This window comes from Vulpes lagopus, chromosome 8 (assembly GCF_018345385.1).
Source record: "Vulpes lagopus strain Blue_001 chromosome 8, ASM1834538v1, whole genome shotgun sequence".
Taxonomy (NCBI): Eukaryota; Metazoa; Chordata; class Mammalia; order Carnivora; family Canidae; genus Vulpes; species Vulpes lagopus.
This window is the reverse complement of record NC_054831.1, coordinates 85,078,550-85,100,412: the sequence shown is the minus strand read 5'-3', so window position 1 is coordinate 85,100,412 and position 21,863 is coordinate 85,078,550. Positions and strand designations below refer to the sequence as shown.

At 37.3% G+C, this 21,863-nt stretch overlaps 1 protein-coding gene and 1 non-coding gene across 4 annotated transcripts in view; one reads left to right on the top strand and one right to left on the bottom strand.

Moving 5' to 3' along the window:
* Positions 1 to 313: 313 nt before the first annotated feature.
* LOC121497121 (ankyrin repeat and KH domain-containing protein 1) overlaps positions 314 to 21,863 on the bottom strand; it is a 121,247-nt gene continuing 99,697 nt past the window's right edge. For 2 of the 3 annotated variants that reach the window (XM_041766270.1, XM_041766272.1), the window contains 12 exons: positions 21,209 to 21,304; positions 20,397 to 20,513; positions 14,791 to 14,965; positions 13,198 to 13,654; positions 12,584 to 12,730; positions 9,609 to 9,758; positions 7,625 to 9,234; positions 3,830 to 4,006; positions 2,566 to 2,817; positions 1,847 to 2,022; positions 1,064 to 1,228; positions 314 to 798 (listed from right to left, as the gene is read on the bottom strand). In XM_041766270.1, coding sequence (XP_041622204.1) covers positions 739 to 798; positions 1,064 to 1,228; positions 1,847 to 2,022; positions 2,566 to 2,817; positions 3,830 to 4,006; positions 7,625 to 9,234; positions 9,609 to 9,758; positions 12,584 to 12,730; positions 13,198 to 13,654; positions 14,791 to 14,965; positions 20,397 to 20,513; positions 21,209 to 21,304 — 3,582 coding nt within the window. In that variant the 3' untranslated portion in view covers positions 314 to 738. The remainder of the gene's footprint in view (positions 799 to 1,063; positions 1,229 to 1,846; positions 2,023 to 2,565; positions 2,818 to 3,829; positions 4,007 to 7,624; positions 9,235 to 9,608; positions 9,759 to 12,583; positions 12,731 to 13,197; positions 13,655 to 14,790; positions 14,966 to 20,396; positions 20,514 to 21,208; positions 21,305 to 21,863) is intronic. The other variant, XM_041766271.1, reaches the window with a different exon arrangement.
* Positions 16,289 to 16,396, top strand: LOC121498333. Its single transcript, XR_005989719.1, has one exon. It is a non-coding gene; the product is annotated as a U6 spliceosomal RNA (small nuclear RNA).

The window sequence follows — 21,863 nt, the reverse complement described above, 5'->3', positions numbered from 1 at the left end:
ATTGACACTCATCATCCATAAGGAGCTAACCCCAGCAGAGGCCTATCTGCTAAAGTCACAAAAGACAAATTGCAGAGGCTTGAAACTTTCCCACTTAAGAAATGATATGGAAGAGAACAATAAGGAATTTTTAACACAGAATTGGTAGATAACTAGTCTACAAAACACTTTTCCAAGGCAGTCTAAAAATGATCTTCAAAGTGTAAAATGTGAGATGCCTGTTAGAAATACAGTATTAACAACTTGGTTCAATAGGATTGTGGATTGGGTAATATCTGCATGACCACTGAAAGGATCACACCCCACTTCTAAACACTGTTCATCTTTTTATTGAATATTCTGGTAAATATTTCACATTAATACAGGCTACATTAAGTAGAGCCACTATATGACAAGAAATTTACTCAACTTTTTCCTTTTAAGTATGTAAACAATTGTACATGTATTTACCACCCTAAAAGGTTGAAACATGTAATCATCTAATTCTCTTCTGCATACAAGTAGCATTCAGTATGTTTAGCCAAAAGCACTAAGTTCAAAGTGGCTAAACTAACCAGAGAACATAATCAGGTGGATAGGAAATCACTTTGTTCTTATACAACGGGCAATCAAATTTCCATTGCTAATGCCTCAGAGAAAATTGCTTAGTTAGGCACATTAAAAAAAAAAAAAAAATCCCCAGAGTTCTTCCAAGGTCATAGGTTTCTCAAACAAGGCTAAAGAGTAAGACCTTCTAATTTAGTTGACATATTTGAGATGCATGTTTCCAATATGAGGAGCCCACGTGCCAGGCCAAATCTGAAAAGGGGGAGGAAAAATTGGAATTTCTAATTAGGAATCTTTAGACATTTACAAATTGAATATATAAATGCAATGGCAATTCACTGTTTCTGCCTAGGAAGAATACACATACATGAGATAAAATGTTTAGTAGCATCATATTGATATTGAAAAAATTCAGATGAAGATGGTCAGATGTCATGACTTGATATTTAGATTTTGTATTACCCAAAGAATTAAAAGAATAACATGACAAAATAAAAGAGCATTAAGTCTATTTTACCTGCTGGGCATCAGTGCATTCAGTTGAATTTTGAATAACTTTTATCATAGGGTTCCAAGCAGGATCTGGGTTGTGAAGTCCATTAAACAGAGGTCCTCCTGGAACATCAGCAAGCTGAGGATGAGAGGGTATTATGGTGCCTCCATACATGGAAATTGGCAGACCCTATGACAGCAGAAAGAAAGGTTTAATCCTGAAGTGATTATAAATGATGATTCCATAATTCCAGCCTAGATCTCTCTAATTTCCCATCATCCACAGACCTCCTTAGGAGTCTTTAAAAATATAGCATCATACAGTAGTGAAAAACCAAAAGTGGTTACCTGCATAAGCAATACTTTTTTTTTTTTTAAGATTTTATTTTTTTATTCATGAGAGACACAGGCAGAGGGAGAAGCAGGTTCCCTGTGAGGGAGCCCAATGCAGGACTTGATCCCAGGACCCTGGGATCACATCCTGAGCCAAAGGCAGATAGATGCTCAACCACTGAGCCACCCAGGTGCCCCAGCAATACTTTTCAACAAGAAGAAAAACAACCTAACGAAGTCCAGTATCAGGAAATTTCCCAACTTTGATGAACACATATAATACCTTCAACTTTTCCATATTTTAGTTTCACCAATAAGCCTGTGCTAAGTAAGAAGAAAAGGGAAACTACTAAAAGATCTGGCCAAGTCATGGAAACAAACTTGTTACACCAAAAGGGAGAATTATTTCAATACAAACTATTCCTTAACACTGGCTGGCAAAGTGTTAAACAAGTTACAATGTTTGTTGACTCACTTTAGAAAAATCCAGAAAACTGCTTGCCATAGGTTGATGAAAAATGTTAGAGGGGGCTACCATTCCAGAATCATCTCTCTCCATTGGTTGATGCTGGGAGAATGTGCTTGGGTCTGATAATTGTTGATGCATTGGATGGTTCCCTATCACAGACTGTGACCAACCTGATAAGCCTTCTGGAAAGAAGAATTGAGGACAAGGTTTGATATTTATTTGGGTAAAATGACAATATATTACTACTTGAACTTTTTTCATACTAAATTTTAACAAACTCATTCCTTGGAAGAGCTCAGTGCCTGTTCATGACAATCTCTGCAAACCAAAAGAACCAGTTCCTGGAAAACTGGGGGAAGTCCTTTGAATACCCCAAATACTCTACCTCGTCTTTTTCAAAAGACCAAGTGCTCTCTGAAGGAACATTAATGATTATCCTATTCTACACTGGAAAGCTTAAAAGGGAAAGGAAGTACACTTTGAATCTTTTACTTCTAATCTATATTTATTATTATTATACATATTACATATATTATTATGTATAAACCAAATTAATATTCCAATCTCTGAGACTGGTTTGGATTCTTCAAAGGTATAAACACTCCTACCGACTGCTAAGTGTAGGAACTAAGCTATTTTGTTTTAAGGAACTATGTTTTAATGGCAAAATCCCACAACTTACTTGAGATATCTATCCCTCTAGACATAGGACAAGGTAACTATACCTGACATAGCGTTGACACCAAATGACCAGATTCCACTGTGTCCAACGGGAGCGACAAAACTGGTCCCCACAGGGGCTTGTGCGACAGACCCTCCTTGTCGAATCCGGGCTAATCTCTCTGTTCCAATGGGGGGAGGTATCTTTCGATCCTGACTGGCACTGCCTCCTTTTGGTTGGCCCAGTGTTGGTGGGGCAGAGGTGGCTGAAAGAGGTGAAGATGATCCCGAAGAAACAGATGGAATAGGAGAGTCACCTGGTGGCAAAATATTTGTCTATTGTTTTATTACATTAAAAACTAATTATAAGAATATGAGAAACCTTGTTGGAAACATCTATTCCACAACACAGGTTCTGTAAAAAAAAATTTCATTTTATAAGATCATTCAAATGAAAATATGTAAGTTCTATGAATATTATCCTATACTACTTCTGCACATACAAAGTATAAACAAATAGTCTAAAAAATTTTTTCCAGATTGCTGAATAAAGCTAGAAAGGAAGGCCATATTAATTTAAAATTTTAAATTAACTTAAATGTGGCAATGTTTGTACAGTAACCAGCATATTGTTTGGAAAAGAGCTGGTGGTCCTCTACATTTAGCTATTCTCTTTCTACAGTCCTTTTTCTCCATAAGGATAAAAAGTTAAATGTTAGCAAATATCTTGGGTTCAACTCATGGCTTTGTTTCTTAATGGGATTTTCAGGTAATGTTGGTAGTTTTCCTCGTCAAAAGGGCCAATACTCCTTGACTGCTTCATGACGCTCATTTTAAAAAATCAAATCTTGTATAAGTACTGGGAGAACTTCATCTGTTCTAAATATTGAAATAATGAAGAACAAAGGCATATTTTCACTTACAAGTGGCAATAATATGGTTTCCTAAAATGTAAAGATAAACTAAGAATCATACCAAACTGACTAGATACATAAATCTGCTTCTTTTCAGATTAAACAAATTATTTTGCAATTCTCCCCACAAAGTGTCCTTTTATAAAACTACATGTAGTACCTCTTTTCTTCATTCAACTCAGAGTAAACATTTCTGGCTTGGAAGGATGTCTTGTTCCTTCTCAAGTTTTCTACAAATGACTGACAATTTTTGACAGGACTGCAATACAAACCTTTGGTATCTGCAAGCCATCATACCAGTTACTCTAGTTTACTAAACTTTAGCTTACTAAAGTTACTATGTAGTATTCCCTGAAACAAATAGTTTCATAATTTATTCAAGACTCTTTGGGAAGAGTTCCTTCAGGATTCCTACATGAGTTTGAGGCGCTTGTCCAAGGATGGGGGGAAAAATGTTGTCTGTTGAAACTTGGAGTCCCAACAGGAGCTGGCCCTTGCAGGAAAACCCGTGTTCCAGGTATGCCAGAAAAACTTGTCAGAGTAGCTGAAGAGGAAGATGGGGAGTTGCCTGATGGGTCAATGGATGGTAAGCCTGCAAGAAAACAGGTCCAAGACATCCAATTAGCCAAGGTTTAAAGCTAAAACTAAACTAAAAGCTAACTAAAAGCTTAAAGCTAAGGGATCCCTGGGTGGCGCAGTGGTTTGGCGCTTGCCTTTGGCCCAGGGCGTGATCCTGGAGACCCGGGATCGAACCCCACATCGGGCTCCCGGTGCATGGAGCCTGCTTCTCCCTCTGCCTGTGTCTCTGCCTCTCTCTCTCTCTCTGTGACTATAATAAATAAAAATTTAAAAAAAAAAAAAAAGCTTAAAACTAAAGCTAAACTAAAAGTCCAAAGTATACTTAATTCCTTTTTAAAAAAGAAGAAAGTGTGCATTTTATTTTTGTAGCTCACAGCAAAAATAATCCACTTATGTGGCACTGGATTATGGCCCAAACCCATTTTTTTCTTGCAGTCCAGAAGAATCTTCACCAAACAGCATAGATTAGAAGAGTGAGCCCAATGTTTAAGAATGGCAGTCACCTGGAATAATGTTCTGGAAAAATCTCAAAGCTTTCATTGGAGGGGACATGAAATGAAAGCATGTTATGACTAAGTGGTACCCATCAATAATTTCTGCTTTCCCTTTTGGAAGATGAATAATATAATCTACCAATGTTTCTTTCCTAATGAGGAAGAGCATACTATTAAAGATAATTTCAGTATTCCATCTGATAAAAGAAAAACCAATGTGTAAATCTGAATTTAGCAGTCTTCTCAAATGCCATTGCTTTCTTTGGAAAGTGTATGAGAGAAAGGGGACAGGTGCCTAGAAAAGGATTATAGGTGCTCATTTCAGGAAAAAATAGTTAATATCAACATAAAAAACTAACAAAACTTCTCTCAAGCAGGTCTTCATCCATTTAAAGTACGTAATTCAAAGGCTTTTAGTATATTTACAGAGTTGTACAACCATCACCACAATCAGTTTTAGAACATTTTTTGGGATGCCTGGGTGGCTCAGCGGTTGAGCACCTGCCTTCGGCCCAGGGCGTGATCCTGGGGTCCCGGGATGGAGTCCTTCAGGCTTCATGAATGGAGCCTGCTTCTCCCTCTGCGTCTCTCATGAATAAATACAATCTTAAAAAAAAAATTTAGAACATTTTTGTCTTCCCTAAAAGAAACTCTGTACCTATTACCTGTAACTTCTCATTCTCCAAACAACCAATAATATACAGTCTCTATCAATTGGTCTGTCCTGGAAATTTCATATAAATGGAATTATATAGTATGTGATCTTTCTGCAACTGGCTCCCTTCACTTAGCATAATGTTTTCAAGGTTCATCCATGCTGTAGCATGCATCTGTACTTCTTTCCTTATCACTGCTGAATAGTAATCCCATTATATCAACACACATTTTATTTTGGTATTTATCAATTGAGGGACAGTGAGTTGTTTCCACTTTTGGGTTATTATGCTGCCATGAATATCTGAATACCAGTTTTTTGTGTAGACATGTTTCTCTTTCACCTAAGAGTGGAATTACTGGGTCATATGGTAACTACATGTAACTTTTTGAAGAAATGCCAAGAACTATTTTTCTCAAGTTGCTGTATGACTTTGAATTTCCACTGGCAGCATTTGAGGTTTCCAATTTCTCAACATCCTTCTCTATTGTCTTCAGTATTACTAATTCTTACCTGTCAACCAGAAGAATAAACTATATCTATGACAAATTATGAAAAACAAGGATCAACAAAAGAAACTAGATAGGCAGTTAAGATAAAAGTCCAGGCTTACCAATCCTGGACCCCAGAGGGAAGGTCCAGGCTTAATGCTTGCTTTCAAAAAGTGATTATTTTTAATTAACAGTAAATAATTGAGGCTATATAGATGTGAGTAATTAAGATCCCCAAACCTTGTTCTCTACCAAACTAGATGGATAATTCCTTCTCTCCTTTTTCTTTTGTCTAAAAATTAATAATCTGTACATCTTCTGGGATACAGTATTAGAGTGCAAAAAGCTCAAACACTGGAATATGAGAGACCTGAAGTCAAACTTGGGCTAAGGCACTTGGAATTCACACGTTAGTGCCAGTCAGTTCAAAGATTAATGTTTTCTACATGGATTGCCCGAGCACTGGCAATGAGTTCTTTCACCCTGTGGCCTTTGAAAACCTCTATTGCAGTTTCCCCAAAATGAAAAGTTAAAATAGATACCGATTTACAGAAAAAAATAAAGAAAGGAAATGGAAGAAAGAAATCCAAGAGAATATTTTGGACTATAGATGATCTTATGTAACCTTATATATCTACTTGAAAGATTATATAACAGTTATGTTTTCCTAAAAGACAAGTAAATTAAAAAATATCTGGAAGTTAAGTTAGTTTATGGATAAAATTATACTATATCCATAAACTCCCAAATTTTCAACACCACAGATCAGTTTATGATTAGCAAAAAGGAAGGATGGGCTATAAAAGACATTTTTCTAACTGAAAGAAAACTGCTAAGTGGCCACAGAGCTGCTGCTGCTGCTTCTTCTTCTTCTTCTTCTTCTTCTTCTTCTTCTTCTTCTTTTTCTTTTATAAGATTTTATTTTTATTCATTAGAGAAAGAGAGAGAGGCAGAGACAAAGGCAGAGGGAGAAGCTGGATCCTGGATCCCAGGATCACTCCCTGAGCTGAAGGCAGATGTTCACACTGAGCTACCCAGGTGTCCCAAGCTGCTGCTGCTTCTTTTTTAAAAATATTTTATTTATTCATGAGAGACACACAGAGACCTAGGCACAAGGGAGAGGCAGACTCCCTGTGGGGAGCCCGATGTGGGACTCGAAACCCAGACTCCGGGATCACGACCTGAGCCAAAGGCAGACACTCGATCACTGAGCCACCCAGGTGCCCTTGGCTAGAGCTACTTACCCCCATTCCATGTCAGCTACGACTTCTTTTTTTTTTTTTTAAGATTTTATTTATTTATTCATGAGAGAGAGAGAGAGAGAGAGAGAGAGGCAGAGACTTAGGCAGAGGGAGAAGCAGGTTCCATGCAGGAAGCCCGATGTGGGACTCAATCCCGGGACTCCAGGATCATGCTCTGAGCCAAAGGCAGGTGCTCAAACGTTAAACCACCCAGGTATCCCTCAGCTGTGATTTCTAATTTGCTTTTCAGAATAGTGCAAAACACTGTGAAATCTGGCTCCTAGATTCTGGAAAACAGACTCTGGTTTTTTACTTATCTTCAAGGCAACACTAGACTCCTATCTATCTTTATCTTCCTTATAATGCCTCAGCAGCTAATCTGTAATTTTGAGAAACCAAAATAATGAATCTAAATTGGTCTTTTTACAGTAAGAACCCACAAATGACTGGATTTCTTCAATCATCTCCATCTAATGTAAATAATAAAGAATACTATGAAATATGAAACATCACTTAATATTCAGTTTGAAGACCCAAGACTGATAACAAAGAATAATGTAGATTAGGGGCTGGTACCTTTGCAACACAAACTTTTTAAATCTGAGAAATGCAAACCCTTGCTATGATTTAAAAAATGTCTATAGGGCCACCTGGGTGTATTTAAGTACAAAATAGCTGCTTTGTTATCTTGGAGGAATCAGTTATGCTGGTAGAACCCCATACTGAGCTGCAGTAATATTTATAACTTACCCACTGGACTAGTAGAAACTCGCTGGGAAGGTCTGAAGCCAGGTGCCTTGGAGTTGTCTGGGTGCACATTTTCCAAGTGTCCAAGTACAGAGTTACCCAGGAACGCTGACTGAACAGTGAAAGAGGCATCTGCAGCAACTCGTGAGGACAGTGGACCATCTCCCCAACCCTGGTTAGCTGGCACCTGACTGCTATCAAAAAGACTACTGAAGTGATTGAAAAGCGTGGCTGGGCCGAATGTAGGTGGCAAAGATTTATTTGCTGGGTTAATGTGCATCTGAGAACCATTCATAATGTTCATGGCTGAAGAAAGCTGCACTGCAGCTGGTGGGCCTTGAGGTGGTGTTAAAGGAACTGGATTTGTGACAAAAATAGACTGGGGATCCTGATGGATAGTTGCATTTGGTACCACTGAATAAAAAGAACCTCTGGGCTGCATTCGATGAGAAACTCGAGGTGCTGGTACAGCTAATTGAGGTAAATTACTGGTGTCCTGATTATCAGCAGCAACCAATCTGGGTGATGCCAAAGTCAATGGAGCTGGTTCTGAGTTAGATGCAAAAGGCATCGACATGGGACTTAAATCAGATACACTGGATGGCGGTACCTCCTCCTGTGTGTTACTGGAGGGAGGAGCAGGACTACTGGATGGGTGAGTTTCTGGAGCTCCTGGGGTGTTGTTGGCAGAGCTACTGCAACTATTGGCAGTGGAAGATGGGGTGCACAGGTGTGCCATGGCCTGATCCTGTGTGGATACTTTCTCTTTGGGGGGTGGCATGGCAGAGAAAGACTCCATCTTCTGTGAAGAAAGCTGGGCTTGAGGAGTACTTGCGGGCAGAAATGTGGTGGGAACTTGCCCGCTAGTGACAGGTGCAGAGGAAACAGAAGGCAAGGAACTACAAGTGCTTGTCACAGAAGAAATCACTGTTGCTGGAGGACTCGTCTTAGGTACACAGGCAAACAACTGCTTTCTGACTGATGAAGGAGTCCGGGTATTAGTCACACACAGCTGCTGACTGGCAGCAACTACTGAAGAGACAGTGATAGGACAACTGGCGGTAGCTAGCCCAGCAGACTCTGAGGGTAAGACAGTCCCGTTCTGGTTAGGTAGACGGCCTGCGTTATTATGCTTTGGAGAGCTATTGGTGTTGCCAGGATTCACAGGTCTCACTGGGAATGGCCCCCAAGTGTTAGGAGAGGGTGAAAAGGTTCCTCCAAACTGGGCCATGGGTAAGCGAGGATGCCGAATCTGTTGCATAGTTTGAGCAGCCAGCAGGGCAAAATGAGGGTGGGGGTAAGCCAAGGGTAGAGAAACTGGGAAAGAAGAACGTACATTTGCTGGAACATTCTTGGTAAGTTTATTAGTTGGCTGGAACGTAGATAATGTTGTCGCCTGTGAGGTTACAAGAGTTGGAGCACCCAAAGGAAATGCATTTTTACTGGAAGCTGCTGTGGTGCCTACTCCAGATGAGAAGTTTGCATGGATAGATTTGGTGCTGGCAGGTGTTCTGATATGATTTTTAGGAATCAAGTCTTCCAGTTCCTTAGCAGGATCTTGAATAAGTGCATTGATAAGCTGAACTGCGTATCTTGTTGATTCTGTACCACCCCTGGGGAGAAAACAAAAAACAAAACAAGATCAAAGACATAAAAAATCAAACCGAAACAAAACAAAAAAACCAGGTAATCTTAACCATAGAATAAAATTCTTTTTTTTAAATTTTATTTATTTATTCATAGAGACACAGAGAGAGAGAGAGAGAGAGAGGCAGAGAGAGAAGCAAGCTCCATGCAGGGAGCCCGATGTGGGACTCAATCTCTGGTCTCCAGGATCACACCCCAGGCTGCAGGCGGCTCTAAACCACTGTGCCACAGGGGCTGCCCTAGAATAAAATTCTTGATTGTACCATATCCTAACAAAAGTTTGCTTCTAAAAATATTTAATTTCCATACAGAACAAGTAATATACATTTTTCACAATTACCTTATTGTGATCATTCTTTCACCATTCTTATCTTTTTGTTTATCCACATCAATATGGGCGCCTGTAACATCTTGTATTGCAGTGATGTTGCAGCCTCCTCTTCCCATTATCCTGGAAACTACAGAAGCTGGAACAGACAATTTCTTTGACCTAGAAATTGAATACTACACATGAGCTCATAAAAGCAAATTGTCTTTATTTAAAAAGATGTCTCAGTGACTATGTTCATGGACACCTGTAGAATAGTATTTCTCAAACATTAAAGGGGAAAGTATTACAATTGACCTCTTATATTGAATTTAATTTAGTGAAAGTAAAAATTACTTGTCATTTAAAACAAAAATGTTTTTTAAAAAAGATTTTATTTATTTGATACACACACACAGAACACAAGCAGGGGGAGCAGCAGAGGGAGAGGGAGAAACAGGCTCTCTGCTGAGCAGGAAGCCTGATGTGGGGCTTGATCTCAGGACCCCAGGGCCATGACCTGAGCTGAAGGCAGATGCTTAACTGACTGAGCGACCCAGGCACCCCATAACAAAATCGTATGTTATATATTTTAATTAATTTATTTTTAAAGATTTTTATCTATTTATTCATGAGAGACACAGAGATAGGCACAGACATAGGCAGAGGGAGAAGCAAGCTCCCTGTGGGGAGCCTGATGTGGGACTCAATCCTAGGACCCTGGGATCATGACCTGAACCAAAGGCAGATGCTCAACCAATGAGCCACCCAGATGCCCCACAAAACTGTATTTTAAATAACTTGTGATCTAAGCATTTAAATCTGCTTCAAACATCACGTCAACTAAGCTGCAACAACCATATGGACACACTCTTCCAAAGTTTAAATGATGTATAACATACTGTTAAACTTCATACCAAATACTAGAGGCTAGCTTATCAATGTCAATAATTTATACTTAGCAATAAAAAAAAAAAAGCCTCAGATTTGAACTACATAAAAAGCAAGTCACAGGTGGAATGCGAGACTTCCACGCATATGTGAGCTGAGCAGAGGTGGAGAGAAGACCAGAGGCTGAACTTGGGATCTGATAAGATGGCCTCCTGCCCCTAAGGACTATCAACGAAACCCAATGTTTGCTGGTAGAAGCAGTTCTTAAGCATTAAAGCAGAACCAGATGAGAGTTATTTTCCCATTATTTTCAAGTCCTCAGTGCTGGGCCCCAGGATTTCCCTTTGCAAGGAGGGAACTGCAAAAACCTGAATTATTCCATCCAAAAGAATAACAATGGCAGCCCTTGAGGTACTTTTCATGATTAAAATTTACCACACCTTAATGCTGGGAAGGATATATTCAGATACTTTGAAAAGTAGAGCATGGACTAGGCTATATGCCACGAGTAATACTTAAATCAATCTGGAAATGTCTGTAAATATATTTTGTTATTGTAAAGCCAACATTTGTTGTGTCATATAAAATATGTATACAAAATTTACATATGGCTTCTCATTTTACTTTAGCCAACTAACCACATTCAAATTATTAAGTAATTGGGTAACTACTTCTCAAGGGTGCATCTCTTCTATTCTGTCAAGATTTCTTTTTGTTTGCATTTAATGGACACAATCTTTAGGAACAGTACAGAATAAAAACCCAGATATCTCAGTCCTTTGGTTATTTATTTATTTTTTTAAAAGATTATTTCTTTATTTATTTATTCATGAGAGATACAGGGAGAGAGAAAAAGAGAGCGAGAGAGAGGGAGACAGAGAGAGAGAGAGAAAGAGAGAGAGGCAGAGACACAGGCAGAGGGAGAAGCAGGCTCCATACAGGGAACCTGATGTGGGACTCAATCCCACCAGGACTCCAGGATCACACCCTGGGCTGAAGGCAGGCGCTAAACTGCTGAGCCACCCAGGCATCCCTCCTTTGGTGATTTAATGCCATTAGCAAATCTTCCTTGTTGTAAAGTGTGAACAGAGGCTAAAATTATCATCTGGACTGTACAAAACATTTTATTTTTTTCATTTTTTTTTTTTTTTTTAATTTTTATTTTTTTATTTATGATAGTCACAGAGAGATAGAGAGAGAGGCAGAGACACAGGCAGAGGGAGAAGCAGGCTCCATGCACCGGGAGCCCGACGTGGGACTCGATCCCGGGTCTCCAGGATCGCGCCCTGGGCCAAAGGCAGGCGCCAAACCGCTGCGCCACCCAGGGATCCCTGTACAAAACATTTTAAAGCAGTGGCCTGTCTGTTTTTATTCATCTCCTTCCTCATGATTTAATTATAAAGCATTGTAATTCTTTTTTGAGGGTGAAGATAGTTTTAATATTATGGGCTCCTTTCCCCCTTGTTATGGTGAATAGCAACTCTATTGGTTAATAGTAGCTAACCAGTTCTTTAGAACACACTCTCCAGCAAAGTCTAACTTTACTTAGGGGCCCCTGGGTGGCTCAGTCGGTTTAATATCTGCCTTCAGCTCAGGTCATGGTCCCAGGATCCCAGGGTCCTGGGATTGAGCCCTGTGTCAGGCTCCCTGCTCAGTGAGGAGTCTACTTCTCTCTCTCCCTCTGCCACTCCCCCTGCTTGTACTCTCTCTCTCAAATAAATAAAAATCTTTAAAAAAACCAGTCTAACTTTATTTAAACAATGTATATGGACAAACTTGACTGTTTTTATTAAATATACATCATAGTCCTCACAAATAACATTGTGACTTTGCTGTGAAGTATAGAATCTTTACAAGAAGCTTGTGAGCATTTTGTATGGTTTGTCTGGAAATGTCTGGAAACATCTGGAAATGTCTATAAATACATTTTGTTATTGTAAAGCCAACATTTGTTGTGTCATATAAAATATGTACACAAAATTTACATATGGCTTCTCATTTTACTTTAGCCAATTAAACACATTCAAATTATTATTAAGTAATTGGGTAACTACCTCTTTAAAAAAAACCTATGCATGGTCTCTGCCAGTTAAAAAGATAAGACTAATTCTACTTACCTTCTTACAACTTCTTTCCATCCTTCTTCTCTTTTCTGTCCCCTTTTGGGGCTAGTCAGATTGAGCTTTATGTTTGGAGAACTTAATGGCAATGGCACTGACTTACAGCTTGTTGATAAGGAATTAGTACTTGTTTCACCTTCAAGTCTGAGAAGAAAGAATTATCAAGTCCAGTAAAACAAATTATAAGACTGAACCTCAAGAGACCATTTATAGACAAAGTTATGCTGAAATATTTGAATTAAAATTTGGCACATCAGTTCAGAAAAGCAGAAAAAACAGAGCAAAGAGTTGATCATCTACTTCAGTATTAAAGCGGACTCAGAAGCCAGAAGTTGCACTACAATCAGTAAAAATGACATAGTGAAAATAAAATCAATATATGCTAGTATTTTCAACTTCAAAACTGAATCATAAAAATCTCTAATAATCTCACTTCATAAGTTGCATGTGATTAGGACAGTAGTGAATTTCAGTTTTGAATACTGAAGACAGATAATGTGGTAGATCTAAATTGTTTAATACAACTTGTGCTAAAAAATGTACTTCAGATTCTTGAGTGGGTCATGAAAAAGGAAAGGTGGATGTAGAGTTAACAAATCAGAAAAATTTACCGTGTCTGAGTTTTGGAAGTGGCAGTACTTGTCTTCTCTTCTTGGGAATGGAGTAGCAGTGAGGTGTATCTCCTATCACTAGAGGAATTCACATCCATAGTGCAATTTAACTCTTGGCTTTTACCACCACTGCTACTCTCACTGTTGCAGTCTGTGTTGTCCAAGTTATCAGAGTCACTATTTCCACCTGTACCACCACCTCTGGGTTCTCCATTTATTTTATTTTTATCAGCTTTTTGCTGTGCTAAGGATATATGTTGTTCTGGTAATATTAAATGAGCAGTGGGAGGGGTCTCCTTTGTTTTGTTCTTCTTATTTTTCCGATTGGTGCTGGGGGTTGTCACCACATTGGCCCTTTTTTTCCCAAACACATTTGTGAATGTTGCAGATGTTGCAGAGATTCCAATTGTGGTCGTGGTCGTTGCACTAGGAGGTTCTATGGGAACTTCTTGCTCCACTGAAATTATCAAAAGGATAAAAATCACACTCATAGCCACAGATCTCAAAACAAACTGTGACAAGATATACATATTAATTCACAATAATTCAGTCCCTTAAATCATCTTTTCCTTTCACCAGTATTCATTAGTAAATAAAGAAATCTTCATTGTTAGAACACAGGTACTATATACTATTTTAATGTCTAACTTGATATGAAACATTCATACCATAACATTCTTAAAATCTGAGATGCTAGTCGCATGAACTAACCAAAAATCACAATACAGCTTAAATTCAGGAAAATTTTCATAGTTGGGTTATTGTCAATAATGCTGATATAAACTTTGGGGTTGCATGTATCCCTTTGAATTGGTAGGTGGGGAGTATTATGCTACGCAAAATAAGTCTGTCAGAGAAATACAAATACTATATGATTTCATTCATATGTGGAATTTAGGAAACAAAACAAAGGAGCAATGGGAAAAAAAAGAGGAGAAACCTACTAAGAAACACTCTTAACTGTAGAGAACAAAACTGATGGTTACCAGAGGGGAGGTGGGTGGAGTATGGGTGAAACAGGTGATGGGGATTAAGGAGTACACTCGTGATGAGCACCAGATGTTGCACAGAAGTACTGAGTCACCTAAATTGTACATTTGAAACTAGTATTACACTATGTTCATGAACTTGAATTTTAATAAAAACTTAGAACAATTACTTGTCTACTACGAGCACTGCTAAAATGCACAAAACAACTCTGAGAATAATGAACTCTAGCCCTGTATAGCTTTAAGCCCAAACCTTAGCTCAAAATTCATTGAGGAACTGGACCTCTCTCTAGATTCCAAATGAAGGAGGAAAGGGTAGGGTAGAACCTGAAGAGAAGTTGGCAAATCTCTTTACTGTATCACATTCAAGACATACATGACGTTTGACAGAACTTACAACTGAACTTCAAATTACATGCTTGCCTTCCCCTTTTTGTTTCTCTGGATCACTTCACAATGTAAAATATTCAGAAATATTTACTATAAAAGCCAACTATCAATTTCAGATTAAAGTACTGGATATCTAACTAGAATTAGAATAAAAAGTACTCAAAATGAAGTTGATAAACAGAATTTTATCCTAATTTGGAAGGGTCATTCTTACCATCTTCATCATTCTCTTCTTCATCTTCATCCTCTGGTAGTTCTGAATTCTCCTTAGGTTTGTTTTCCTCATCTTCTTCCTGCTTCCTTTTCTGTTCCTCTTTTTTCTTTTTTCTCTTTTCTTTCCTTTTTTCTCTTTTAGCTGCAAGAGCCTGTTTTCTGCTCTCCTCTCTTGACTGCAAATTAAGTAGGTATAACATTTTACCAATAATGCAATCATTTAAAATAAAGAATGAATATTTTTATTTTGATAGATGGGGATTCCCATGGATATCAGTCTCAAAACATACTTAAAAAGCACACACACAAAAAAGATAAACTGGACATCATCAAAATTAAATTCTTGTACTTCAATGGAACCATCAACAAAGTAAAAAGAATGCATGAAATGGGAAAAATTTTTTGCAAATCATACATCTGGTAAGGGATTTGTATCAAGAATCTATAAAGAAATCTCATGACTCAATAATGAAAAGACAAATAACTCAATTAAAAAATATACAAAGCACCTGAACAGGCATTTTTTTCAAAGACTATATATATATATATATATATGAAAAATTATATATATATTATAGATATATATCTATGAAAAATTATGTATTATATATAAAAATTATATATATAGACATTATAGATATATATCTATGAAAAATTATGTATTATATATACATATATGTATATATATGAATAGTCAAAACATATGAAGACATATGCTCAATAACTACTAGACATCAAAGAAAAGCAAATCAAAATCATAAGATAACCACACGATATCCATTAGATGGATAAAATAAAATAGATAATAGGGCAACCCGGGTGGCTCAACGGTTTAGTGCCAGCTTCAGCCCAGGACCTGATCCTGGAGGCCCTGCATGGAGCCTGCTTCTCCCTCTTGCCTGTGTCTCTGCCTCTCTCTCTCTCTCTCTCTCTCTCTCTCTCTGTGTCTCTCATGAATAAATAAATAAAATCTAAAAAAAAAAAAAAAAGACAGATAATAGCAAATATTGGTGAGGATGTGGAAAAATTAAAACCTACAAACCCTGCTGGTAGGAACAAAAAATAATGCAGCTGCTTTGGAAAATAATCTGGCAGTTCCTCAAATGGTTAAACATAGAATTACCATGTGATCTAGCAATTCCCTTCATATATATCTATATATGATAGATAGAAAAGTGAAATGAAAATATGTTCAAAAACTTGTATACTGGGATCCCTGGGTGGCGCAGCAGTTTGGCGCCTGCCTTTGGCCCAGGGCGCAATCCTGGAGATCCAGGATTGAATCCCACGTTGGGCTCCCGGTGCATGGAGCCTGCTGCTTCTCCCTCTGCCTATGTCTCTGCCTCTCTCTCTCTCTCTCTCTCTCTCTCTCTCTCTGTGTGTGTGTGTGTGTGTGTGTGTGTGACTATCATAAATAAATGAAAATAAAAAATTAAAAAAAAAAAAAACTTGTATACTATGATCACTTAGTATACATAGCAAACTTGTATACAAAATTTGTATACTGTGCTTGCTTTTATATACTAAAAACCTCTAACAATACACAGAAGATTAGCATGACCCCTGAACAAGGATAACATGCAAATTCATATTTAAAAAAATTCATTCCGGGCAGCCCTGGTGGCACAGCGGTTTAGCACTGCCTGCAGCCCAGGGCGTGATCCTGATCGATCCTGGATCGAGTCCCATGTCAGGCTCTCTGCATGGAGCCTGATTCTCCCTCTGCCTGTGTCTCTGCCTCTCTCTCTCTTTCTCTGTCTCTATGAATAAATAAATAAAATATTAAAAAAAAAAAAAAGAATTCATTCTATATTTTAAAAAAAAAAAAGAAAAACTTGTATACTTATTGTATACCTATAAGGAGGAAACAACCTGAATGTCCATCAACTAATGAATGGACAAATAAATATGTGTGTGGGATGGGATATTATTTAGCAATAAAAAGAAATTAAGTATTGATACATGTGACAATATGGCTGAACCTTGAAAACATGAAATAAAAGAAGCCAGTCACAGAGGAACAAACATTGTATGATTCCATTTATATGAAATGTCCAGAATAAGCAAATCCATAAAGACAAAGAATAGTTTAATGGTTAACCAAGCATACAGGGATTGAAGGGGGTGATACTTAAAGGGTGTAGGGTTTCTTTTTAGGAATGTGAAAATATTCTAAAATTGTGGTGATGAATGCACAATTCTGAACATACTAAAAGCCACTGGATTGTTTGTGTGTTTGAAAAAATATATTTTTTTAAGATTGAATTTATTTGAGAAAAAGACAGGAGAATACAAACAGGGGGAGAGGCAGAAGGAGAGAGACAAACAAACTCCCTGGTGAGCGGGAAGCTCCTCTTGGGACCAGGATCCCAAGATCACGACCTCAACTGAAGTCCAATGCTTAACTATGCCACCCAGGTACTCTGAAAACTTATATAAATAAATAAATAAATAAATAAATATATATATATATATTTTAAACTAATCTCTACACCCAACAACACGGGGCTTGAACTCATGACCCTCAGATCAAGAGTTACATGCTCTACCCACTGAGCCAGACAATCACCCCTGAAATGTAGACTTTAAGTTTGTGAATTGTGTGTGTGAATTAAACCTTAGTAATGCTGTTAAAAAATACATTTATGTAGTATCTGTTTATTTGACTAAAATGCAGCTATCATGATCTTTATAAACTACTAAAAAAATCTCACTGTAAAAATATTGACCAGAGACTATTATAAAAATTATTTTCCTAATTTATAAAATTTTTAAAGCCACATATATAATTGTGATCACTTTTAGATTTTGCTATGGTTAGTACTAGAAAATGTCATTTATTTTTCCCCAAAAAGGGAACATAGTAATAAGATGCTAGCTTCATGATGAAAGTTTGAAACACGTAGGAAACATATTAAATTATGCATTCTTCTTTGGTAATTAAGTAAAACATTTTCCTCAAAATTATAATTTACCATTTTGAGGCATAAACTGATTATTCTTTGAAATGTTTTTAATCCAAATCAGAGGTTGGCAAACTATGGCCTGAATGCCAAATCCAGGCTACTGCCTGTGTTTGTATGGCCTGAAAGCCAAGACAGACTCTGACATTTTAAATGATTGAAAAAAATAAAATGAGTATTTCATGACACTTAAAAATTACACAGAATTCAAATTCCAGTGTTCATAAATAAAGTTCTATTGGAACACAACCGTGCTCATTCATTTAGCTGTTGCCTATGGCTGCTTTTGTGCTACAGCAACAGAGCTGAGGGCTTATGACAGACATCATATGGCTTGCAAAGCCTAAAATATTTACTATTTGGCATTTTATAGAAAAAGTTTGCAATTCCCTCTGTAAATGAGAAAGGATTGAGAGAAGAGATTGCATATTCAGCTAAAAACTGAATTTCCTCACTCTGAACAAACTGGTTAGCTACTCAAGGGAATTGCTGACCATATATGCCTAGGTAGCTACACAAAAATCAAAATTATAGACATGAAAGGCACCTTAATAGTCATCTAACTATGAATTTTGCTTTATTTTAAAATGAATATAACTTTTTTCCCCTTCTGATTTTACCTATAATCCTAAGATTTCTACTTTTCCCCTTATTATCAGCAATGAATGCCCTTATATATTCACATCTTTTGAACATTTGTCTAATTATTTACCTTAGGCTAAATTTCTATAAGTGGAATGGTGGGAGTAAGGATATCCACCCTTTAAATTTATTTGTGAAAGTACTTCTATTAATAGTTATAGTAATTTATACCATATATCAAAACCATTCACTAGACTGATAACCTTTCCCCATCCTTGCCATCAGTAGCTATTATCAAATCTTTACATTTTAAGTTTTGCCAATTAAAAATTGACATCTTTCTTTCTTTCTTTTTTAAAGATTTTATTTATTTATTTATTTATTTATTTATTTATTTATTTATTCATTCATTCATTCATTCATTCATGAGGCACAGAGACAGAGGCAAGACATAGGCAGAGAGATAAGCAGGCTCCATCCAGAAGCCCGATGAGGGACTTGGTCCTGGACCCCTGGATTACACCCTGAGTTGAAGGCAGACGCTCAACCACTGAGCCACCCAGGTGTCCCTTTATTTCTTTTTCTGTGAATTGCCCATTCATCTGATCAGTTTTTATTCTGGGCAAGTTATAGTTTTTTCAATGATTTGTAAGAGACCTTTCCTTCTGTTCTTAGCTTATACATTTTTTTGGGGGGGTTGTTTGTTTGGGGGAGGTGGGGAAGGGCAGAGAAGGAGAAAGAGAATCTTAAATAGGCTCCATGCCCAGCATGGAGCCAAATGTAGGGCTTGATCTCATAACCCCGAGATCATGACCTGAGCCAAAGTGAAGAGTTGGACACTTAAATGACTGAGCTATCCAAGCAGCCTGTATTTTTTTTTTTTTGTAAACTAAGAATTGGTTTTAAGGTTTTAGTATCTCTCAAAATAATCATGTATTTTTTCTTCCTTTAATCACCAACAAAATATCTTCATTTTTTAAAAAGATTTTATTTATTCATGAGAGAGAGAGAGGCAGAGAGATAGGCAGAGGGAGAAGCAGGCTCCATGCAGGGAGCCTGACGTGGGACTCGATCCCATGTCTCCAGGATCACACCCTGGGCTGAAGGCGGCACTAAACAACTGAACCACCCGGGCTGCCCAAAATATCTTCATGTTAAGCTACCTCTTGCATTCTTAAGATAACTCTTACTTGATCATAGTGTTTGTTCTTTTAATACAACTTCTGGATTGAACAGCAACACCCTCATTTTCCAGGTAAGCAGACTGACCCCCAGAAAAGCAATCTTGTTTTTTTATCCTTTTCCATTATACCACACATCTTAGGATATTAGACACTAACTCTATAAGGGAGGATCTAATAAACTACTAATAGCACACATTTTATAGTTAGCAAAAGATTTTCAATGTTTTACTAAATTTTCTCTCAAACTAATGTTAAAACCACTTAGGTAATAATGTCATTTGGCAAACTGCAACCTGCTTGAAAACTAGTCTTTCACTTACATGGTTAAAAATATTTTTTAAGGGAGACTGGGTGGCTCAGTCGGTTAAGTATCTGCCTTTTGCTTGTGTCATGGTTCTAGAGCCCTGGGATCAAGCTCACTATCGGGATCCCTGCTCAGCGGGGAACCTGCCTCTCCTTCTGCCACTCCCCTTGCTTGTGCTTGCTCGCTCACTCTCTCTATGTCAAATGGATGAATAAAATCTTCTAAAAAAAGAATACGTATTTTTTAAGGATAAGAGGTCACAATCAAAAAGTTGTAGTGACTAGATAATCATTTCCTTTGAAAGAGATTTTGGTTCATAAGGATGGTAAATTTATTTCATCAAATTTTCAACAATTAAAAAAAAATTGTTTGGTTATTTATAAGTAATCTCTACTACAACCAAAGTGGGGCTCAAACTCATGACCCTGAGATCAAGAGTCACATAGTTTGAGAAAAAGAAAAAAAGAAAAGAAAAGGAAAAAAAAGAAAAGAGTCACATGGTTTTCCAGTTGAGTCAGCCGGCTGCCCCAATTTTCAACAATTTCTAGAAAGAAAAATTATTTTTCTTACTCACCTTTTCCAGATCAAGTTCCTTCAAAAGAATACTTGCATTCTTATTTGCTTCTGCAGCCTGCTGGTCTTTAGCCTTCACAATTGTCTCAACACATTGGTGACATTTTTTCAAGAGTTCCTAGAGTAGAAAATGTAATTATATAAATATAGGAACACATAACATCAACAGGCCAAATAAACTGATGAACTGATGAACACAGTGAAGTCCAGGACTTAAAGCCCAAACAAATGAAAACTCACTAAGCCAAATATAAGCTATCCTTTGAGTCTAGTTATACATTATTCTTTCTTTTTTTTAAAGTATACATTAAATTAATCTTTCATCAAAAAAAGGGCACTATTGGGGCACCTGGGTAGCTTAGTCGGTTAAATGTCTGCCTTCAGCTCAGGTCATGATCCCAGGGTTCAAGTCCCATGTTGGGTTCCCTGCTCAGTGGGAGTCTGCTTCTTCTGCCCGCCCCCCCAGCGCCACTTGTGCTCGTGCCCTCTCTCTCTCTCTCTCTAATAAATAAAAAATCTTTAAAAAGGGGTGGGGCACTATTTCCTAAAAAGTCTGTGTTCTTAGAAAACCTTCTATTCAGGCCAATAGTCTAGCAATAACCCTTAGTTGCACTCACTGTGATGATAGTCCATAACAGGAAGGAAGTCTCAAAATAATTTATCAAAATTATTATATCCATTCTCCATGGAGAAACTAAAGCATAGATGGATTAGGTATCCATCTCACATAAGACAAATGGAAGGTTGCTAATCACACACTTCAGCATACAATTCTATAAAGAACAAAAATGTACAACAGTGAATTAAACCTACCTTATCTGTAATTGTTGCTATGTATCTCATGCATTCTATATCAGAAGGGAACTGATTCACTTCCTTCACCAAATATTGAACAACTTTTACATGACCCTGTAAGAAGTACAACAAAAAATGCACAAAAGAACTCCTTAAAAATTTACCCATGTGTTTAACAATTTAAGAGTAAAAGGTGTGGTAATACTTCTGGATAGTTTACAAAACTGAAAATTGAAATTATGAAAACAAAAAATGCTCACACATTTCTACTAAATTTAATCTAGTATTTCCCACTGAAAACAGAAAAACTTTTATAGAAAAAAAATGTTTCCTAGAATAAATCCATTAATAAAAATTAGTGGTGTGAAATGAACCTTTATATAAAAGGGAAACTGGTCCTAAAAGAGAGATGTTCTAGATTTCAAAGCATTATTTTGGGTCCATCTTACTAAACAAGGGAGATGCTCACATTTATATGAGTCTCATGCCTTGAATCTAGGTAAAATGCTTTCTAAATGCTACAATCAGAGGTGAATGATCTTAATTTATTCTAAGTACTATCTATTTTAACACAACCAAACTTGCAGTTTTCCTCCAACCAAGTTCTAAAACATCTTCAAGAATTAGGCTGATGGTGACAAAAATCAGGAAAGTTGTTGCCTCCAGGGCAGGG